The sequence below is a fragment of the Pocillopora verrucosa genome, chromosome 3 (assembly GCF_036669915.1).
Source record: "Pocillopora verrucosa isolate sample1 chromosome 3, ASM3666991v2, whole genome shotgun sequence".
NCBI lineage: Eukaryota > Metazoa > Cnidaria > Anthozoa > Scleractinia > Pocilloporidae > Pocillopora > Pocillopora verrucosa.
Window position 1 is genome coordinate 15194818 of NC_089314.1, and position 23196 is coordinate 15218013.

A 23196-nucleotide genomic window follows, 5' to 3' on the forward strand; every position below is an offset into this window, starting at 1 on the left:
TTATTCAAAATACCTCTATTTACTTAACTGAAGAATTTTCTTGCAACACGATATTAGTATTCCGGGGTATCGCCTGGCTTAACCTCTCCCTTTGCATTTCCTAGTTAATAGTCTGCACTGTTTCCTGTGGCTGGGATCATTAGTGCCGCTCGTGGCTCCTACTCTAACCTCGCCGGTAATCCTAAAAAGGGATTAACCTCAAATATATGTGCAACCAACTAAATCTTTTCTGAAAATATCATTTAAGACATATTTCGGTTCTTTCTAACTAGATATTAGTACCAACGTGATGATAATGAACTTATATTGTGCTGAAGCCTCCGACAAGCTAACCATAATACGTAAGAACATCCAGAAAAAGACTGACTCGTTTATATTTAGGCAAAAGACAACTCCTGTGATTTCTGTTGCAAAAAATAGGTAGACTTTTTCCGAACAATGTAATACAAGCCTAATGAGAAAAAAATGAAAGCTAGGAGTTTTGAAGTGTAATGCAATGGAAAGTAAACCCATTGTAAATTGACTTAAGTTCATTTACTAAACAAACTGTTGATGAGTGATTTCACTCTGTTGATGACTTCTGTTTAAGTTTTTGGAAACGTTTAACTCTTTACCGACAACCGTTCTTTCCGGAAGATGACCTAAGTTATAGCAATACTTATGAAATGGAACACAACGTTTTCCAATACTCCTGTGCAGTTTTAATGAAAATTTATTCTATCTACAAAACTTTGATTCAATTCATTCGTTTTTTCAACGTTACTTGCAAAATTAAACTGACAAAACTTAACTAAAACACTCTTTGGAAGTTTAAGTTTCGTTGCTCTTCACGCGAGAATCGTGCATATGAAGTTTTTAACGTTTTTCACAATCCATGATAATCATTAGTCTCTAAAGGTAAAAATTCTCCTTATTCGCACAGGGAATACTGCGAAGTTGAAACGCCCAAATCGGTCCTTATACATACGATTTATCCCATTGTCTTAACCCAGAATATTGCCCACAATGTTAGCTTCTGAAAAAATATTTATCAATCAATAGACCGGTTTACTGTTGTAAGAACCCTTTGGAATGTTCGGCGAACACCCGAAAAGTTAGTTAATCTTTCGACTAACAAAAAGCGATAGAGTTTTGTTATTAATCAGAGTTTGTAACATATCCCAGTTGGGAAATTATACACCAGAAATAATCCAAGAATATTTTTATTTCATAAAAAAATTTAGACCGTCCTTTTTGAAGTCTTCAGAAAAATGTTTCCTCGAGTCCGGCAAAATCAACTTCAGCGATTAGTTTTCGTATTTCCTCATCAACAAATTCACTCAGGGAACGATGCTTAAAGAAGTTTTTACGCTACCCTCTGCCACTTATACTTCTAGAACTCCCCAACTCATTTTGCCAGTCTTTCCCTCTGTACATTTGTTTAAGTACTGTTTCGAGCACTCCAGCCAAAAGGCGACACTATACTAAGATTGTCGGAGGTTCCATCTAACAATAACGAAAAAGTCATTTTTGAAAAGGAACAGTCTTAATCTATGAAATACACCACCCTTTGACCGCGCTCAAACTGCGCAATTGTTTTCTTTTACAGTTCAAAAGGAGTTTTGTTACATGTTTCGCGTAGCATCTCATTATTTATGAAAAATTTAATTCGTCAAAATGCTAACGACGACTGTGCTTAGCACCAATAAAAGTTTACTTAACAAGCTGGCTGCACTGTTTCGGTAAAGGTATTCAACATTCTCCGTGTTTACATCAGAACCATTTCCACTTCTGTTGTGGGTTGTTTGACGGCCAGGATCGCGATCAGTTCGCCTTCTGGTGGTACTTTCCTTTCTCTTGGTTGGCAACGTCCCAATAGAGAACACAATGCCAATTCGGGTGGTTGGACGAGTTGTTGGGCGAGTTGTAGGAGGTACAAATTTAAATTTGTACGATGTGCATTCGATAAGTGGTACTTGGAATGACGTTGCTCTCCTCGAGGGAGTAGAGGGGTCGGAACCATCACTAGCTCGTTGTCCCACATAAAGAAGTCTATTGTCTCGATGATCAGTGTCCATCTTCAGGAGATCGTACTCGGTGTTCGGGAGTGAAATGCCGTACAATTTACAACCTTGAGTTTGTGTGATGTCTTGCTTGACGTTTGTCTTCCAAGTTCCAGTTTTGCCACATGTATTAGGTGTAGCGGTGTTCAACATTCGCGTAGTGATCTTATCCAATGGCCTAATGGCTGCCTCTGTCATGGTGAACACGTATTCAGAAGCCCCATTCACCGCTTTGGAAGGTATTGCATACGAAAAGTGTCCTTTCCCATTCAGTTCAAAGTCACGCTTTTTGCATTCTGAATCCACATAGAAATAATAATTACATTCCCATTTACGTGAACTTTGACTGTTAGTGAATTTGAAGTGACGCGTCAAGAATACGCCTCCTGGGATTGCCTCACAAGTTGTGCTTGCCCACTCTCCTTCTAATAACCCAAGACGAGGTGGTTTCCAAACAAACTTTGGTGGACGCGCTCCAGTGCCCAATCGAATTTTTATACATTTGGTACAATTTTGAGAATTGTACCTAATCAGTGGGAGCTGGTAAGAATTGGGCTTGTACTTTCTAGAAACTCTTGTGGTGGGGACCTCACCAAAATACAGCTTATCATATTTAGAGCTTTTCTTTCTCCGAGTTTCGAGCTTTAATCCAGAAAATTCCGATTCCAAGAATCCAAATGCGTTCCTACAAGCTCGTCGTCTAAATGCTCTATTATCTACTTCAAAAACATCAGTAGAGTCTAGGCTTCTCACAACCTCCAGCGTATTCGGACAATGCCCGGCTGACGTATTGATAACCATCTCCTGCTCGTAGCCGTTGTGCGGGTAGAGCTGTATCGTTGAGAAGTTGAAGAATGCCTTGTTACTGCCCTTTATGGTTTCCAAAGGTTCGTCCATTACCTTGTAAAATCCTCTCATGTAGAGACTTAACTTGGGTTCGGAACATTGTGAGTCGTTATAGCGATGGAAATAACCTTCCCACGTGGAGTTCCGTAAGATCTTGATATACCGTGTAAAAAACTGTGGACCAGGTCTTATCTCACAGCTTAAAGTAAAACAGAAATAACCAACAAATTACCAACATGTCGCTTAAATTACAGTTACGCTGCGTTAAGAAAAGGCTATATATCCACTTTCCTGGATCAACACGTAAATATTAGCTTATTCGCCAGAAATTACTTCTTTGATAGTTGCAAAAATCAGCTACCAATCGGTATATGTGACCATATGGTTCAAATGGCTTGAACCACAGTGTTCTTCGGCTCAATTATTTTTTATCTTCGAGATAGGGACACATAGTAATAGGATACTAGATTATAGTTCAAATAAAAGTAGCTGACAATCTTGCGTGGTCTAAAGTATAAAATTGTAATGAGGTTTTCTTCAAATTAAAAATCTCACCCATGATATTCTATTTTTCTAAAAACCCGACCCCTTGTGTGGGAGTGAGCTATTAGCGGAAATAAAAATCGTAACACGATTTAAGGGGTATGTGACTCGAATCCGCAAAATTGATAATAATCACAAGTCAGTAGAAGTCTTGCCTGTGTTCCAACCAAGCCGGCTCAGTCATTTATCCTACTCAAGAAAACAATGACAAAATGATAGCTGATAATATCAGAGTTTACTTATCTCCATTTAGAGCCAAAAGCTTCAAACACAGTAAGAACGATTTATGCGGTCATATGATATCAACACGCTTGTGTCATAGACCATATTCCTCGCACTTCTTTGAATTAATTTTGAGATGATGATTTTAGAGAGGTAAAGGAACGAAAGAGTGGCTATCCATCAATTCTACACTGAGACTCATTTAGCGGTACTTGAATTTTTGAAGTATGGTTTACAATCAGTTCCTAAAGGGGCTTGAAGACTCTTTCACTGCTTCAAGAGATGTGTTTTGCAGATGAAGCAAAGCTAGTCGAAATTGAATAAAAAAACTCTTGTACTACAAAAAAAAAAACTTCCGTTGAAATTTAGGGGTGCTTTGGAGGTATTTTCGGGAACAAGTCTGTACACGTTCAATTGCGATCACGAAAGTAGGATTTACCAGTTTTTAATAACTTGGCAATAGCAATGGATGCAATGTCTTGCCATAGAGAAAAATGCAACCCGTAAACCTATCCGACTCTATCAATCAGCCAACATGGAAAAATCTCAAATACACTTGTATAGTACCGTGTGCGCTGCGTGATCCAGACACCCTGGTCGTTATTCGCATGGTTTAATGAAATTTAGAGCTTGTCCTAATCACTTATTTAGAATAGAATGAAGCATTCTTTCTTATCTGAAAAATATCGTGTGATGAACAACTATTACACGGAAATTCTTAAAACGAAAGTAATTCTAATGGAGAAGATTTTTTTCTTCTACACCTCTTTTTGGCAGAACGTTTAGCAGTCGTTATTTCAGTTCTTCAGGCACATCGTGCAACGCTTGGATATCGATGTTATGACTCTGGCTACAAAAAGGCTACAAGAGTGTCAATATCGTATTTTGCGTTTTAATATCTTAAAACGCTTAAGAGCTTTATTGCCTGAGACCTTATCTTAAGTAGAGACAATTTACACATTAAAGTTTCTCGGTTATCTATATGTTCCTGAGTTCGTCGCGGATGGTTATCTAAAGCCTCCCATTGTTGTCTTGGAAAGACACGCATCTTAAACCTTGTTGGTGATTTAGTTGGAATAACTGAATCAAAAATTTCAATAAAGCACTTGAGAGAAAGTAACCGTAAGACATCATGGCCTCACGGGGTGTCCGCTTTTATAATGAGCTTTTATTAGACATAAACACAACTCAAAACAACATCAATATCACTTACAGGCTCGTTTAGCCAGGTTTCGGGCTTTGGCTTAGACAGGAAATTTACTCTTTTTAAAGATATGTGTTTAGATACAACAAAAAGGTTAGTATGAATTACTGGGCCAGCTGCCAACACAAATTTGAGCTCTTGGCCCCGAAGGATAATGACAGGAAATTTAGTGTGGGTCACGTGCGTAGCATGGGTCCTGTTTAATACAATATGGAAGTAAATGAATGGCTGAAGGACAACGATGGGGTTCTTAAATCACATAACATATTTGGAGAAAAATCTGCTTTCTTCTAAGAGTATATATCAAATGTTGTCGCACTGGTACTATTGACCACGCAAGAAAAGATATCTTTTGTTCTGCACAAGGTCCTAGCGTAATTTGTTCGTGCGTGTAATTGTCTTTCATAGGATCACAATGACCGAGACGTGAAGTTTCCAATAATTATTACTTGTCGCATTAATATTGTTTCGACTAAATCTCGCCTTTGCGATAACCCAGGGAAAGAAAAGAAAAAAAAATTTAGTCCATTAAGCTCATGGAAAGTGACATGTTTTGACCTTTGATCTGATTCTATTTTGGATTGAGTTTGAAACAAAACAAAGCCTTCGTTGCATTCCACTTAAAATTGTTTTGTAGCTAATAAAATTCACACGGTAAATTGTACAATGACGGAATAAAGGCCTAGCCTATCTTGAAATAAAAAACAAATTAAATTTCTGTGAGGTATGAAAAAATTGGCATCATACTACCATACTTTGTAAAATATGAACTGGCTTCAAGTGGACCTCGCCCTAATTTTCAACAAAAATGAAAGAGTTTCCGTTGTTAGCATTCCAAGATACCCACATTACCAATGATGAATAAAAGAGCACAAAGTAATGGCGCTTGAAACTGTCGAAGCCATTTGGCCACCAATAAACAACGTCAAGAGTGAAGTTCATTTAAGTGCACCGTTACTAGTGCATATGATGTTCATTTACACACATATTAATCAATTAACTTGATAACTCCCCGAGGAAGAGATGTTGAAAGACAATCGGTTAATAAACTGTGAGATGCTTCTAGTTTTGGGTTTTTACAAATTCAGTTATGTTGCTGTCAAAATGACAGGAATTTTCTGTCTCAGTGAACCAATTGTGAGAATCGAAGCAATTATAAACGCCTCCAGTCAGGTAGACGCTCGTCTCTGAAGTTAATTTGCCTTATCTCCTCCCCCCTCCACGCTCCAAGTCACCAACTGTAATAAACAATAATTAAGTTCGAATGTTTACCACAGGCGAAAGCAACGGATAACTTAAATACGTTTCGCTGAGTATATTGCCGCCCCTTATCAGGGGATTATGTTGTTGAAACGTTTATTAATCCTCGGGATTACAACACGCACTGTAGTATTTCCTTGAAATAATCAGTGTGACTCTATCAAACTATATTTATGCATTCCTACCTCGATGAGGTCCACTCTCCCGCTATATTCGGGGCACCTTGTGCACGGCTTCGTAATCCAAGGCTGTGGTATATGTACTGAACGATGTTAAGGCAATTGTCTTTACTAGCTTCGCATCTTGACAGCACTATATATAGTACATACAGAAAAAACAGAGCAAGGCTTTAGATTCCTATTTAAGACACAACATTTTGCAGATCTCTAGCAGCTGTGTTGACCAACAATACCCTGAGCAAAGGCAAATTTGTGGTTAATTTGAAGTTACAGCAGAACGAAAACGAGTAATAAATACCTACCTAGTAACATCCAAATAAAAGCTAAGGTAAGGCGAACCCTTGTTACATCCATGACGTTTGCAGACTTGTATCTCTCTCAAGTCTTAAATCTAACTCTCCACTTGATGCTTTCCTTCTTGGCTTTACTTGATTTCTGTTCCGAGGAAGGAAGAAAACGGGTATTTATGTTAAGAGGTCACTTGCGGATTCCTGTTGGTAGCCAAAACTTGCAAGATTCTTAAAATCGCATCGAGATTAGTCTGAAGCATGCACTTTGTCAAGAAGTGAAGTTATTTTGTATTGGCTCGCCGCTAAGCTAATTATCTCATGAAGTGATCTTTTTGTGTCATAGCAATGCCTGATCATGTCTCAATGTGTGCCCTCCAGGTCAGTTTTATTTAGTGTGTCATGCATTCTCAACCTCTATGTCCGTAAAGGAATAATTATTTTGAAACGCAATCTCTTTCCCACTAAAACACATTGTTTTCTTTCATAATCGTTGGGTAAAACCCACAGGTTCATTAGGGAGTTCTCGTTTGAAGATTTTAACTTTGAGTGCTCGTGCGTCTGAACAGCCTCTGATTTTTTTAATCTAGGATATCTTTTCATGGATATCATTTAAAAAGAACATGAAAGAATGACCGAAAAAAGGATTAATGAACAAGTGTGCGAGCACTCTTCGTTTTTTTATCAATACAGATGTATATGAAATAAAAAAAAAATCATAAAAAGGCACACTTGAAGTAAGTTGGAATCAGAGATAGCACATTTTTATCATCTATAATGACAAACAGAATAATTGAAGATAAATACAAATAGTTAAGGCTTGAAAGTTACTAACTATAATAAAACAACGAAATTTTACCGTTGACAATATTTTAGAATCTTAAAGAATGATTTAAAACTAATTACCCCACTAATGGCGTGGATTACTCAGTTGCCTTGGTCACGAAACCTAACCACATCCGCTCACAGATGAAGCAGACAAGTTTAGGAAAGCGTGGCATGTGGTGAATGCTTTTATGTTCACTTAACGATTTGTTTTTACCAGATTGCTCACATGTCACGCTTTAGAAGACGAAATTAGAGCCTTACATCGCGTATGACGCACCCTTATTTTTTTATAGGTTTAGTCATTAGCACTTGGGTTATGCTGTAACTGTCAAAAACTCTGTTATGTTTTCCAGTCCCAGAAAACAATCCTCCCTCTTAAAAGGGTGTAAGTTTCATCTAGTATTTAGAACTGTTTATCTGCATTAAAGATCCTCTGCCTCAGATATTTGATGCTTCCTTTCTAGATGCCCTATTACTTAAGGTTCTCGTGACCATGAAGTGCTTGAAAAATTACCAGCCGTAACGGAATGTTTCCAAGTGATTGAGTGCTGGAAAGAACTTAAGGATTTAAATGAAAAAGGAAAGGATTCAAATGAAAACTTCCCGGGTTTTCCTTTGGCAGAAATGATGTATGCAGTTTATATAACAGGAGTTTGAAAAATTTCAATGAGGAGAGAGAAGAACAAAGGAGCACAAGTTTCCAAAACCATAGTCTCGTTTGACATATTCAACTTTCTGTTTTTTTTGCCATTTGAAATTTTTGTCTGAGATAATTCCAGAGGACATACAAGTAATTTTTGGAAAGACAATGATTTCTAGTCATGTCATGCTAGTCAGGTCAGTAAGAATTGTAGCATTCAAGGAACGCCGCGATTCTCCTAAATTTTGACGTTTGTCGTATTACCTTTCTTTACTTAAGATTCCTCGCATTTCTTAGAATTCGAGAAGAGATGTTTAGTTTGTTTAAAAGGAGCGGACCTAACTTCTATTTTCGAGCCATTTGACTCAAAGTTTACCTAAGTATACCAATTTAAACAAAGTATATTTGTGGATCCTTTTGGAGAAAATGTGTTCTGCTGCCTGAATATAAGACACGGGGCAAAAGTCAACCCATCAGCACACAGATAATATTTCACTTCAAGACGTGTTTGTCAAAGATATCACAAGGGGCAATTTGTTCTTTATAAGACCAGCTTTATAAACGCCGCGTGAACAATTTGGGTCGTGAGATCAAAACACGAAAAATCAATCAAACCGATATGCAAATTTGAAGTTGTCCATTTTAGGTATGGATTACCTGGCGGTAAATACGAGCTTAGCTGCCGAAATTTATTTTCCTGCGATGAAGGGCAAGGAAGCTTCTCTCACATGTATGTCTTCTTCTGCTTCTTTTCCGTAGAATATTTAAGGAAAAAGGGAGGTAATTCGGCTTTTTTGCAAGAATTGGAGATTACTCATTCGCAATCCAAACCAGCGCTTTTAGACCCTCACACTCTGCCTGATGCTGCTGTTGCTATTTTTAGTCTAATCTAAAAATTATGGGAAATCTGTCAATTCAATCTTGTGTTCATGAATACAAAAACAATATGAGCATATCTAACATACGTCAGGTTAACCGTAATGTGATCCTGCTGGAAATGATTCAACGTACGGATGAAATCAACATTCTTATTAGACGAATTATTAGTTTTTTTGGAGCGATGTTTTTGGTGATGATTTCCTCAGTAATAATATCTCTTTTACCAATGTCAGATTAGGTAAAATTATGCTCGTCTCTTTTCCCTCTTTGAACAAAACAGAAAGAAAATAACAGTCTAATTGTCTCATCGTTGCATCATATCTATAGACAATGTAGACTCTGGAGGTTATAAGTCACCAGGTTCTAAAGAATGGAACTCAGACAGTTGAAAACAACAAAACAAACAAATCTTTACACAAATAACTAGTTCCAAAAAAGGAGCAGTTCTCAGCAGGCCAGTGGTGAACCATGATAGTATGACAATATCATGAGCTCACTACAGCGTTTGAACCCAGAAGCGCAAACTGTACCTTGCATGATCAGAAAAATCGACAAATTTTCATTCGATGTTTTTACCTGTTCTTAACGCTTCGATCTGCTCCAAAAAGACCCTGAAAATGTCACCCAGCTTTAAAATTCTTTCCAACCGTCCTAGAATACTATTTAGCAACTAACCTGCTGCGATTGTAAGGCTGCAGGACAGCAGTTTATACTAACACTTTGAGACAACCAGGCCATCTAATCTTCCACAACGATGTGGGATTTTATGGTATCACAACTGGAAAACACATTAAGACATGTACCGAAAGAAACTCATTATATATTTGATGGCGAATTCGGCTGGCTCTCCTTTAACTAGCGGATATATTTATCCAAGCGGCACGCAAGCTGATTTAGGAAATATTTCTCACATGTGTACGAAACATCGCCTGGAATTGCCAAATTTAAGGGAATAAGTACTTGCTTTTGATTTCGCCTGTCGATTCAATTTCCTTTTTAGTCGACAGAAAAACAGGAAAGAGATTAATCACAACGAAAAAAGCTAAAACAAAGTTATTGGCTCTCCGTTAATCTCTTTGTGACAACGATGTTAGAAATTCCTAGGAATCATTCAGTTTTAAGACAAATGTTTAAAATCATTTTCCGGTCACGTCGTTTCGAACCTTTCTATTAAAGCAAAAACAACTGAGGTTAAGTGACTACCTCGAATTCACCCTTTACTAATGCGTACACACAAAAACTAAATAGCACTTTGCGTTTTTTAATTACCGGATTTATACAATGAAGAAACACCTACCTTTCCTGAGAAATGTAATCTTGAATATTTTACCGAATCATTTTCACGGTTTCGATGAAGAGCAAAGCTGATCAACCAAATGAGTAGCACGATAGGAAAGTAGTCATTCGGTAAAGTTGATTTCAAGTTATTAAGCTGACCAAAGTAATCTCGTTTCGATCTTTCAATTTTTGATGGAAAGAAACCTTGTGAAGAGGGATTAGTTTACTGTTACTTACGACAAACGAAATGCTCAAGTACCATTTCCTGCCACTCAGATCACGCCTGAAAAAAGCATCTCAAAGCTGAGTTTTATGAACATATAAGTCATATCTGACAAAGGCAGGAAAATTTGAAACAATGCAAGTTAATTTAAGAGCGAAGAAATGTATTTCCTAAGAATTCAAAATTCCAATATTCGTTCTTATCAAGACCCAAAAAATAAGGAAGTTTTGCTGGCTATTCTCTCATCGAGTTTCAATGCGAGACCGCAAAATTTCAATAAACTTGGCAATAAAACGAATTTCACTTATTTCAAATTTGTTTCCTTGCGGCAGAATTGCTCGGAGTCAAACTGTCTGCTCCATTCTTTAAAACCGCATTAATCCTGACATGTTTACATTTCGATTCTTAGTCGCTGACACAATGAATCATTTGATCCACGTCTAAATCAGTTATGAAGAAACACCAATATTGAGAAATTTAATTTTCCATTAAAATCAGATATGGTAAGGTAAATTTCCACCAAAGACGAATTAGCATCCGGTTGAGAGCTGAAGTATATTGGTTTATGCCAAACGTACTTAAATCTCGTTAACGCTGTAAACACGGCGTTTTAACCCCTGACTTTTCGCCAATCGACTCCAGATAGTCGCATTTTGGCGGCAAAGAGAAATCGCCCCTTAAAAAGGCATTTTATCATATATTGTTGGATATCCCTCCAAAGAAAATACAACGGCAAAAATAGAGGAGAATTTTAATGTTAATCATCCATGAGAACGGTCAGTGGCCATATTATTAGAAGCTTTACATCTAGGCAAAATTTTTTCATTGAATGCAGGGCGTATGAATGAAAGGAGACTTTCTATCAAATTCTTAAGTAATTTATTTTTTGTGTGTTTTGTGTGTTTTGTGTGTTTTGTGTGTTTAACGTGTCTTCGTTTACAATGAACACGGAGAAGTATTTTTTACTTCATGTCGATATTGAAGATCAAAAATATGTTTGACCATGCATATTAGGTCAAGGCAACCCAACGACAAGAGTTTCTCTCTGCATGGTGATGCTGAAGTATCACAGGTGAATACTCTCGCATTTGCTGGATTCGAAACAATGTCAAGTCATAGGTATTTTGTTTTTACGCATGTCAAGTCCAACTGTATGAATCTTTAGAGATGATGAAGCACAACTTTTCAATGAGAGCCACATTGAAATGGCCGTTTTTTATAGATTAACAAAATAGTTTTAAAAGCCTTATTTAAGCCAGGTATTAGGTACCAGTTACCCTTTATGCACCAAAAGGGAGACAAGTTAAAACAACCACCTTACTCTGCCCTTTTCTACGAATGTATCTTCGGTTTCTTGAACAGAGAGAAATTCTAGGAGAAGCTGCTTAATTTCAGGCTTACAAACCTTTCTGTAGAAAAAACCTGAGGAGGAGTTGCATTTGATGATTACAATGAAATTTTATTCTTCATCGACAGTTAATGATCCACGTTCACCTATTTTCCTTGTAGAATCGTGGAAAAAAAATTTTCAAGAACGTAAATAGAGTAGAGAGAAACACGAACACCAGTGATGTCGTAAAACTTGTATTCAGCTAAACTCGGCAAACATCATGACATCTACTGATTTATTCAGCGCCATGCATGGGCTTGCTCAGGAATCTTACTTAATTTATTAGCTATTCGCGACCTATTTCAGATTTTTATGATTTTAAGAGTCTTGAACCTTCAAACCTTAGCAATTGGTTGTGTAACTATTAAAAAAGTAAAATTGTTAGATAATCTGCCTGTATCTCCATCTATTAATTTCGTTACTCTACGAATATGAATAAAATATGCATTGAAGCCTAAACAGTTTGATCATAGTAAACTAGAAAGAAAAAAAAGAACTGTGTTTTCCATTTTGCCATGTATATTAACCATCTGTTCAATATAAATAGTACATAAAATGTCAATTATCATTTTAAAATATCAGTCGACTTTCTGTGGATGTATTTCCAATGTAGGGAGCTGATGACATGACTTAACAATCGGCTTAAAATCTGAGTGGAATTATGATAAAAACACCTGGCTGTTAATCCTCTAATCGCTTTACATTATTTTCTGTAATTAACCATTTAACTTTTATTTAGAGACCAAAGCTAAGAAGCATACTTTGAAATGGATCTTGACTTGCACGCAACTACGAGGAGGGCTCATAGATGTTCTGTTGCAGTGTTTAAGAATAACTATGCCATTGGTGAAATCGTGTGCCTTCAAAACCAATGACTTATGTTTATAGCTAAAAGGGCAAATCGGCATACGTTTAAAGACTCGAAAACATCATCATCATAAATGATTATTACGCTGCTCACCTTTAAATAGGACAGCTGTAAATGTACTTCCTGGCTCAGAAATTGGGTAAAGCAGTTTCGATAGCTAACCACGAGAGTCAGGTGCGACTTCCTTCACTGCTTTCAACGCATAAAATACAGTCAGGGCCAACAAGCACCCACTCCGTAATGAACAGTACGGTTGGTAATGAAAGAATGATAAGGGTGGCATTTAACATACAAGGACATCACAAACCTTCTTAGAATATAACTGTCTGATCTCTTTAAAGAAGCCACATGAATGATAAGTATTTCAGTAATTCGTGTGTAGCCACTTCGGTAAATCCGTCGTGATGACCGTGAGGAAATCGTCAGACAAAATCCATTACTGAACCAAGTGGTAAAGGAAATACGTCTCACTTATTACTCTAGTTTCCTCAATCAAACTCTTGTTCTCTTTAAAGGCTCCCTGCTGTAACTGCAGCTCAATTCGATCTTAAAGCTGTATTGGGAGTGCCAATAGTTATAACTATAAATGTCACATGGTTGTGTATGCAATTGGCGTCGTATGTGACGGATAACCTTTTATCAAGTTGGGTTTGCCTCGAGCTCTTGTCGTAAACATGTTTTCCATGTTGTAGAATTTAAAAATCACTCTTTTATTGATTGAAGAGAGAGTACTGATTAGGCCTATTGTTTCAAACTTAGATGATACACTGCTATAAAATAATTCTTAGCTGGTGTTCCAATAATCCATAGACCGGAGATTCAAAATAAAGATGTTATACACGTGTTGCCTTCGTCCTCTACCTAAAGAGCCAAGGGTTGATGAAAATTTAATTCCTAACGATGTTAATGTGTTCGTGACTTGTTGTGTACTGGCTGTTGCAGCTAATTAAGTGATTTGGAATTAAGGCGGCTTATGATATGAACTGTAGAAAATTTCCGAAGCTACATCTATTAAAGCTCCAGTTTATAACTGTTGACCACAAGTTATGTAAATCGTTTAAGGTTCCTCAAAAGGATTTTTGTTCAGAGAAAGTCTAGTATATTCGTCGTACTTAAAGAACTAAGCATGTTTTTGGAAAATATTCTGCTTACAAAATAAGTGGAAGAAATACTTTGTAACAGTCACGTATTTAAGTACTAAGCATATTTCTTATCTCTGGATAAAGTGGAAAGCTAATTTTCTTATGTATACATTAAACCCTTATTCTTCGGTGGTCAGGAAACATGAACGGTATAAGTATCGATATGCAATAAGCTCATCATCAGTCATTTGCGCGGAGTCCTTCCTATAAGATTGTCAAATATTCATTTGTTACAGGTAGTGTAATCTTACCAAGGGGTATTCTTAAGAACAATGGAAGTCCACATTAAGTAAAAGAAATCAAATATTTTCGATAGTCCGTGAGGAGTTTCATACTAAGTATCCTGATGAAGATGTTCAGATCTCTTTGCAATAACACATCAGCTACAAATAATAAGCAACTGAAAGAGTTCTTTTTCGCAACGTTCCCCTTTTTTGGGAATCTTGTGAAATTTTTGAGTGATCCTATGGAATTATAACAAATTAGTCTTTTAAAAAAGTCGACTGAGATGTGGACAGTATGGTCTCCTTCAGTACCCGAAACTTCCTTCGCAAGATTAGGTTTAATTCTCTGTCAAAACACAACGAAATATTATTACTTACGATTTCTATGGTGGTTAATGATGTATTTTTTTTTAGAGAGGAAACTCTACACATGCTTGAGGGTAGGAAATATGTAAAGGTTTCATCGTAACATTCTGGATTATAACGTACCTTAAGAGACAAATAACCTTCACAGCAGGTTTAACGTCAAATAATATATTTACAATTTCATAGACGTAGTTTAGTGATTTAATTTATCAAGTTGAATTTTATTTTTAAAGTGATTTATTTCCATTCACTGTTATCTCAAAATTACTTATATAAATGCGTGATTTGATACCAGTATAAAGCGCATTGTCTGAGCTGAGGGGAGTTCATCATTAATTAATCATTTTATTCATTCATTAATTCATTTAATCATTTTGATGCGGATCAAAGCTTGAGGCTATTGGTTTTCAATTTAAATTTTTGTCCGTCGGTGGTTTTTGTTTTTAACATTGGTAACAAAATCTTCCAGGTTAATATCGATCACGTTACAAAACTGCACTGAGATACGTTTAGGTCAACCTTATCTTGAACAGTAAGGAGATAATATAATTTTTGTTATACATCATATAATGAGGTGTTTTTCGTTACGATATTTTGAAAAAAAAATTCTTTATTACTATGCATTTATCTTCAACTAAAAAAACCTGTTTTCTAACTTAGTCTCTAACTTGGTGCTCAACGTTGCCGACTTCGCATCGTCGCGCGCGAATTATAAGACACGCAAACAACAAGCTTTATTTTTTCTTAACCGAGCAAATACCCCAGCTGTAATAAGCCAATCCGGTGTCCAAAGCTACCTTTTATTAGGCTATTGACCCTCGCGAAGATGACTTTGGTAAATAACAATTGAAATTCTGTGCCTTCATTGAATATATTTTTCGGTCCTAGTTTTACAATGAGGCCACAGTGGAAGTTACAATCGAAGAAGAGAATGGAAGGGAAATGTGAAACGTGTGTCTTGCATGCTGTCGGTCTGGTCGTCTCACAATTAACATTAGAGAAGCTATTCCATCTTTCTGGCCAAATGTAGCCTGTACCCTTCGTAATTGATATGAAGTATTTTGTATGCTTGGGAAAACTGGTGTCTACGGGTTTCGTTAAAGCATGATCTCTCTCCTAGGTTTTCACCTGCCTAGCTCAGTACATATAAGGATTGATTTATTTATGTAATTCTGAGCATTTAACCGTAATAACGAATGACAACGATAAAATATTAATGAAACATGTAAAAGTACATTGTCATAGGCGAAGCTCAGGGAAATTAATTGGTAATTATTATACCAGATTTACTAGTGAATTACACTAAGACTTAAATACTGTGTCTTGTGACACTTTTCAACCTTTTAAATGCTATTAAAGTTTCTTTTAAAGATGTCTTAGAAAGCCATTAAAGATATTTTATAACTCTGCATAACATAAACCGCGACAGATGTTTTTAAAAAGTGTTTTCCCATTCATGCAAGAGAGTCTTTGCAACAATCGTAAATAGAACATTATAGCTCTAGAACTTTCTCCTGACAATTAATGGAAAAGTAAGAAAGAAAAGAATAAAAGACGAGCTTTGTTCGTGACTCTTCATCTCTAAACACCAGAGTAGAATGGTGCTCAAAATTCTCATTTATAAAATTTGTGCGATGGAGCAAAATGTCACAAAATACATCAGACCTCACTTTTTTCCGAGCAAAGCTACAAACATGAGCTCTACCATGTAATCTAAAGCATTTCCATACCTGTAGAACGATTTGGTTATTGAAGCATATTTTAAGTCTCTACGATATAATGTCCTTACGGCGTGATTTAAAAATTCAAGAACTGAATCAAGTCACCGAAATAATCTACGATCAGAACTTAAACGTTATTGTTTATGTTTTGATCGTTTATATTTCTCAACCTATCCATCCTCAGGGTAGCTCACTGTCTGGACACATAATATTTACGGAGTTGTTTTCATTGGAAATAATTCAACTAGGCTTACCGAGACTCTCCTTTTTGGTGTCAACGATCGCGTAGATATCACATGGCACGTTAAGGGTTAAACCAGATCGACCTGAAGCCACTTAAGATAAACGTGCTTGGAAAAAATATTCCGTTCAAATTAGACACATTTGCTTAGGGCACAACCGTAAAAAAATCCATTGGTTGAGAGAAAGACAATCTGTAATTAGTTTTGACGACGAGACTCATATAATTAAAATTTATACAAATGACCAATTAAACTTTTACTTTTTCAGGATAAAAACTGCGAAATAAATTTCTTTGGCTGTTTTAACTCATTTTCCAATAAATTTTGCTTTTTCCCGTTACCTCAATAATGTAAGACTTGTGTTGGATATCGATCTAGAAAATGTAAAAAGTTGTCGTATAGCAACTACCGCCTCAGAATTTTCGTTGGTGGATTTCATTATGCGCCGCTTTAAGTCAATTCATGATCTATACGATTTAAGAAATCTTCGTGCACACTCGTATCGGGTATCCCCTAGCTCCTAAACGCTGATAATCAACTTTCCGACATCTGCTTTAGGGAATTGCGTTATAACGGTCGAATCTTTTCCTTGCCAATTCACCTTTAGTGGCGTTAAACTTATTCGACGCGAGGCCTTGATATTAAGAACGCAAATGTCGCAAGCATCCTTTACTTCAGATTACAGTAATAATTCGATGTAGCGCCTTCGCTCCAATAAGCACCCCCTCGAATTTGTCAATAAGCACCTCTATTGCATGAGCACCCTTCTTCCAAAGAGCGCCCCTATTCCAATAAGCGTCCTTTTTCTGTTTCAGTGATAGTACTGTTGGAGTACTTGTACGTTGAGATCAACCGTGTTCAGCTCCCTTTGCTCACTTACAGCCTCATTTAATTCAAAAACGGTGGTCTTCGTCCAGTCTCTCAACCTTTATCAAAATTCTCTACCATTATCAGGAGAATATTCACTGCAATATATTTGTTTCTTTTACGGTTTCTGTAAAACATACCATAAGTATATAAGCGCCCCGGGCACTAAGTCGAATCATTACGGTAATTAGGCGGTAACACTTGTCCGTACACTGAACCCAAAGGTGTGGTGTTGCTCATGGCGACAAAAGAGCCATTTCAGCAGCGTAAGTGAACGACAGTTCGGAATTGAAGAATGTCTTTAAAAGGCAAATAACGCCGCTACAAATGTCATATGATGTGGTAAGACAATGATAAAGATGTCTTTTCGTTCCCAAGTTTCGTAAAAATATGATAACTAGGTCAGTAATTAAGAAACCGTTCAAAATAATAATTTCGGAAATTCACTCTGTGCGAGTACTTTTTGGACTGTGCTTCAAATCGCAATATGTATAATCAACCGACTGTATCGTTTACACTTTTACGACTTGACTAGACTATCCTAGACACTTAAATAATAATTTAAATATTTAGGGGTAAAGCTGAAACTCATTCTTATTAGGAGCCAAACTGGAGATTTAACTATTTCCTTTTAACTATTAACTATTTGCATAATTCATAAAGTCAGTTTTTACTCAGGATGGTGCCTCACAATCGCCAGTGTTTTGGAGTTGCGATTAGAAATTTCAAACTGTGAGCTTCTTTCTGTGCTAACGAAGTTTACATCGTTGACTTAAATATTTGTAGGCAAAAGTCAACTTTTTGTAAACGAGAAAGCTGCACCGGTTGTCATTCAGTCTCTAAGCCTGGTTATTTTCGATTCCAGGGTCTTTTATATCCATTTTGTTGACCCCGACTCGACGTATTGCCTTGTGGCTGGTAACAGAAGCCGTGATAGGGGACTGATTTGATGATCAAATTTGTAATCTTTTCATTCTCAGTGGAAAGCTATGTAAAGTTTCGTCATGAAATACGTTGTCTAGGAGACACGTGATAAGGTTATCATCTTGTGTAAACTGTTTGTCGTATTACCACTTTCTCAGAACTATTGTAATAAGAAATGTTGGGTGGGACGGAAGTAGTTTTAGATCTTTAAAACCACTCTTTTAGAATTCAAGATCGGCTCAGAAAACGAATGAGTTGCCAGTAATCGGATCCTTGCGTTTACGCACAGATTTCTGAGATCGCCACAGGGCAAACATTGCAACTCATTAAAAGGAAATGTATGGCGAACGGTTGTTCCGACGTCCAAAAAAAAACGATTTTAGTGAGAGATTTTTGCTTTTTCGCCGTTCCTTTATCAGAAATGGATTTGGATAATGCTAATACAAGGGGGATGTTAGTTTTTTTTTTGAAAAACCATGTAATATGTAGTAAAATCTACCGATTAACTTGTCTCCATGCGCAAGGTTTATTGTGAATTTGACATCGCGTAATGGTCTCGAAATTTTGAAAACATAACTACAAATCGCCGAGGAATAACTCAACTAAGCCGTTCCAGTTTTTTGTAAGTCTACTTCTAGCGTTTTCGTGGCTTGGTAATACAAAAGAGCGCTAGAAGAGCTACCTTGAGGCAGCAGGAGATTGAGATGGCGTGCTTGAGCATTAAATATTATTGCGGAACATTAAAGTGATGAATCACCTACACTGCCTCTTTGTTGTGATGAATACGAACAAATCAGCGTTGATAATCGGCTCAAAACTGAACTCTTTCTTCTGTGACTTTGAGGGATACAAATTGGTCCCTTAAGGAGCGATGCACAACGGATGGCATAAATTTTTTTTGGGATCACTTTCTGAAGGAGCTTAGACACCAGGCTCAATTAGGGAGCCATGCCTTTTGATGACGTTGACAATTTTTCACTCACCACCCCCGACTGGTTGAAGTGTAGTTGGAGGGGGACAGGGAAGGAAACATTTTTGTTACTTGCGCGGGAAAAAAACAAATGAGAAGTTATGTATTACCTTTTTTTATTGTTGTAATTTTCCAGAAAAAACAAATGGGAAGTTATCTATTACCTTTTTTCATAATTTTTGCAGGAAAAACAAATGGGAAGTTATCTATTACCTTTTTTTTTGTAATTTTCGCGGGAAATAATATTACCTTATCTCGCTCCGCTCCGTACATATATGAATCTTCTGCCTTTGGCTAAAATACACTTTCTTCGTTAATTCTGGCCTGGGCACAAATTCAGTAGGCTTGGCTACTGAGTTGAGCCTGGTTTCTAAGCTCCTTCAGAAACTGATCCCAAAAAAAAATTTTGTCAACGGATGATATGTCCACAGTTTCTGCCTGAGTTCCCGTGATCTTGCTTTCCTGACAAGATGTTTCAAGGAGTTCGGGGAGAAAAGTTGCAGCTCGAAGACCTTTCAATTTTTTTTTCAAACAAACAATCACTTGGACGAGGGATTTCCTTATGTTTTCCATCGCTTATTTCGTCCTTTCAGAGAGCAACAGCCCGGTAAATATAATTACATCTCCGTGGACAACGACTTCTCTCCTTAAAGGAGGAATATTTTAAAACGTCGTAATTTGTTCATTAAATACGTTAACAAGCATGAAAATAGGCTGTACTTATATAAATACATCTGAAAAGACTTAAATGAGCTATTTCCAAGGGATTCCTGGCTAATTCTGTAATATTTCGAGACCACTACGCGATGACGATTTCACAATGGACCTTACGCTAGGAGAGAAGTTTTTCAACATATTTCGTGGTAATTTCAACAAAAACTTACACTTCCCTCGTGCCAACATATCTTTAACCATCTATGGTAAAACTGCGGCGAAAAAGCCATAATCTCTCGCAAAAATTGCTTTTTTAGGCGTCAAAGCAACCTTTCACCACACGTTCCTTTATAGCGAGTTACAATGTTTGTCCCGTGACGATCCCAGAACTCTTTGCGCAAACGCAGGATCCGATTACGGGCAACTCATTCATTCGTTTACCGGCAAACAATCTGCCTGTGTTCTGTGTTTTTTGCGCCCCCCCCCCCCACCCCCCATCACTAAAATGATAAAAGTTGCACCAGCTTCCTAACATCTGTTCTCTTAAAAAAAAAACAAAGAGGTGACAAAAATAGTCCCTAACGCTAAAACATATTAATTGCAAAGTATAATTCGTAATTTCGGGAAGGTTTTCTTATGATGTTGGACGAGTTTTTTTTCTAAAAAGGAAGTACCCACTCAGTGCTGATTAGGGTTAAGATTCAATAGGTTTCTCACTACCTTAAGACGAAGCTCTCGATTTATAGAATCTTTTTTTGCTTGACTTTCCAAACCAGGTTTTTTAGATATGTAAATGTCTGTTGTGTTTATCTACTAATTATACTGGCAGTTCGGTCAGAATAAAACTTGTTGAATGGATCAAAACGTCAATGCCCGAGAAGGGAATCTCTCAAGAGGCTTAAGGTCTCCATACATCCCGTCAAGCTACAAGCTTCAAGCTTCAAACTCAACTTAAAACATTTTCATGCTTGAATCTGAAATGCATGTCGCCTAGGTTTCTTTATCAAACGCAATTGTGAAACTAAGTAAGACGACTATGTCAATTATTATTCCTTACTGTTCTGAAAGCGTCGAAATGAACGCTAAAGAGCTACGTCACTGATAAAAAATGATCTTAACCCATATTTGTAAGTCCTTTTCAAGAGTTTAGGAAGTCTGTTTGTGTCCAAACTCGATAGTTGACATTTTCTAATTTTTTTCCCAAACTTAGCCAGTTTTTTTAATTACTTTTGTGAGGTTTACTTATGCCATCATTTGCTTTAAAGCTGTCAAACTGTCCATGTGAGACTTCTTTTCTAGAAAACATAACATCATAACTTTCCTCCACAGAATGAATAATAAATTCTCCCTTGGATTCCGCATGCACGAAATTTCTTAAATCGTAAAAATACCAAATGATATATTGAAACCATTGAAAAAATTTTAGATTTACGCATCAAAGGCGCTAGGATATACATTTTAGAAGTCACGTATCACCGAAAAAACTGAAGATTAGCTCATCAAAAATCATCCGATCTCTCTCTTTCCACTCAATTTCCGTCTCATTAACAAGCTGTTTTGCTGAATGGAGGACATTTCCTATTTGCGAAAGAGGATTTGAATGAGCATAATATTTACGCTAACATAAATGATTTGTGTAAGACCCAACAGTTTTTATTAAATCAAGTCATGGATTACAAAAAGGGACTGCTTGAACCCTTGGAGAGTGTCTTCTTACCAATAACTCAGACTATAAAAGAAAATATGACACAATGGCAATTCTTTAAACACTGCCATGACATAGTTCGAATTCGAGCGTTGGAGGACAGTTCTCGGCATTTTTGTTATTAGAGATTAACTTCCGCAAATTAAAAAGATTATCGTCAAATGAAGAGGCAAAAAGTCATGGAAAGACGCGCATTCAGAAAACCTATATTGCTTTCAAGGAAAAGAGAGTGTTTTTGTGAAATGATCCATTTTTATCTATAGATTATGGGGCGGTTTGTAAATGGAAACCTGGCCAATGCATATTTTGTTAAATAATTAATTTACATGAAAACTTAAGATTGGCGATGAGATGCAATTATGCTAAACTTCCCCGGTAGGCGGTCGAACGAGCTTTAGACAAAACACATTTGACATATAATTTTCCCTAAAAGCCAATGCGATTCTCTTGTTTCAACAACACATTGCGTCACGAGTGGATATCCACTCAACGTTTATTGCAGTGCCGTTTAGAATATTAATACATGTGCAAAAGTTTCAGAATACAGCGGATTTTGCCTATTTAAGCGATCTCTCGGTTGGTTGTCGCCCTGTTTGTATTTTAAAATCTTAAATTGACAAAAACTAGTTTTGGGCAGGTGCTCCTCATTAATCTTATGTCTACTTAGAGATATCTATTGCCCCGTGGTAAAAAGTATTATATTTGCTAATGAGCAGCTTCCACAATTAATTTAACAGCTCGCCTTTGCGTGGTGAAGCCGAATCTTTCTTTGGTTTTGGGCAAACTGAAGATTGTTATGATGAGGCCACGATCGATCTTCTTGTTCTTCGCAAGCTTTTACATCATGACACAGGTTTGCATTTGGTTATCTTATAGCCTAGCTCTTATGTTTGTAAATGTATTTGTGTGTGTGAGTGTGTGTGAGTCATTGTTTTTAAAAGGAAGCTGTTCTCGTTCAATTGAAAATATGTAATTCACGTCTCCCGTTTTCGTTTGGTAGGTTTTCTTTAACTCCCTCCAAGCACTCGGTAAGTACCAAGAATCTAAGTACTATGGCAATGCTGTTTATGGCTTGAAAAAGAACCTTTTTTCCGCCTTCCTTGTTGGTTAAGGCCTCTCGAATTCTAATTTGACAAATGACTGGCCTCGACCTATCCATATTATATAGGAGTTGTGAAACGTTACCTGACCAGCAGAAAAATGTCGACTTCTCTAGAACGGTTTTTTTTTTTCATGATTGTTATCATTTGCTTTTTATGAACCTCTGTGCTCTGTGCTTACACCGCACCTCTGACGAGCGTTTTAACGAAGACAACTGAAACACGGAAACGGTAAAAATTGGAAGGTTCTTAAAGATTGTAAATAATCCAACACACGTTTTGAAAATAGAAGACAAGTTTTGGATGAAATTCCCGCGTGCAACTTAAAAGAAAAGAGCTCAGCCTTAATCATTTTAGAAAGTTGTTAGTTTATTATTAAATGCGATGCCCTTTCGTCTGTTTTCAAATAAGGATCCAGCGTGAGACATGTTGGTAAATAGTACTGTTGGTCAATGAACTATATTCAGTTTCGCAACACTGAATAGTAGGTACCTGGGAAAATAAGAGAAAAAGAATAGGTTTTAAAGTGTGTTGTGAAATTCCAAAATAAAGTAATTTCAGCCAACAATACGCATTGAGTTCTTCAGGTAAC

The 23196-nt window shown here is 36.8% G+C and overlaps 2 protein-coding genes across 8 annotated transcripts in view; one reads left to right on the plus strand and one right to left on the minus strand.

The window, feature by feature from the left end:
* Positions 1–12936, minus strand: LOC131771805 (protein APCDD1). Of its 5 annotated transcripts, none has more exons than XM_059087673.2 (4): positions 12783–12936; positions 6599–6731; positions 6303–6429; positions 1–3087 (listed from the first exon to the last, which is right to left on the minus strand). In XM_059087673.2, the coding sequence occupies exons 2-4, from the start codon at positions 6648–6650 to the stop codon at positions 1644–1646; spliced, it is 1623 nt and encodes a 540-aa protein (XP_058943656.2). In that variant the 5' UTR covers positions 6651–6731; positions 12783–12936; the 3' UTR covers positions 1–1643. The 5 variants fall into 5 exon arrangements, with proteins under 5 accessions (XP_058943656.2, XP_066019942.1, XP_066019943.1 ...); XM_066163845.1 differs by lacking the exon at positions 12783–12936 and adding an exon at positions 10228–10368; XM_066163846.1 differs by lacking the exon at positions 12783–12936 and adding an exon at positions 9606–9745.
* A 9042-nt stretch (positions 12937–21978) lies between these two features.
* The window catches only part of LOC131771809 (adhesion G protein-coupled receptor L4), a 37613-nt gene continuing 36395 nt past the window's right edge, over positions 21979–23196 (plus strand). Inside the window, exons 1-3 of one of the 3 annotated variants that reach the window (XM_066164014.1) lie at positions 21979–22080; positions 22242–22357; positions 22505–22532. In XM_066164014.1, the coding sequence (XP_066020111.1) occupies positions 22301–22357; positions 22505–22532 (85 nt within the window). In that variant the 5' untranslated portion in view covers positions 21979–22080; positions 22242–22300. The other 2 variants (XM_066164015.1, XM_066164016.1) reach the window with 2 other exon arrangements.

Coding starts and splice junctions, on each gene's coding strand:
- LOC131771805 (XM_059087673.2), bottom strand. CDS start 6,650: ATGGATGTAACAAGGGTTCGCCTTACCTTAGCTTTTATTTGGATGTTA. Junction 6,430..6,598: donor TTTTATTTGGATGTTACTAG/GTAGGTATTTAT, acceptor TACTATATATAG/TGCTGTCAAGATGCGAAGCT. Junction 3,088..6,302: donor GGAGAGTGGACCTCATCGAG/GTAGGAATGCAT, acceptor TTTTACTTTAAG/CTGTGAGATAAGACCTGGTC.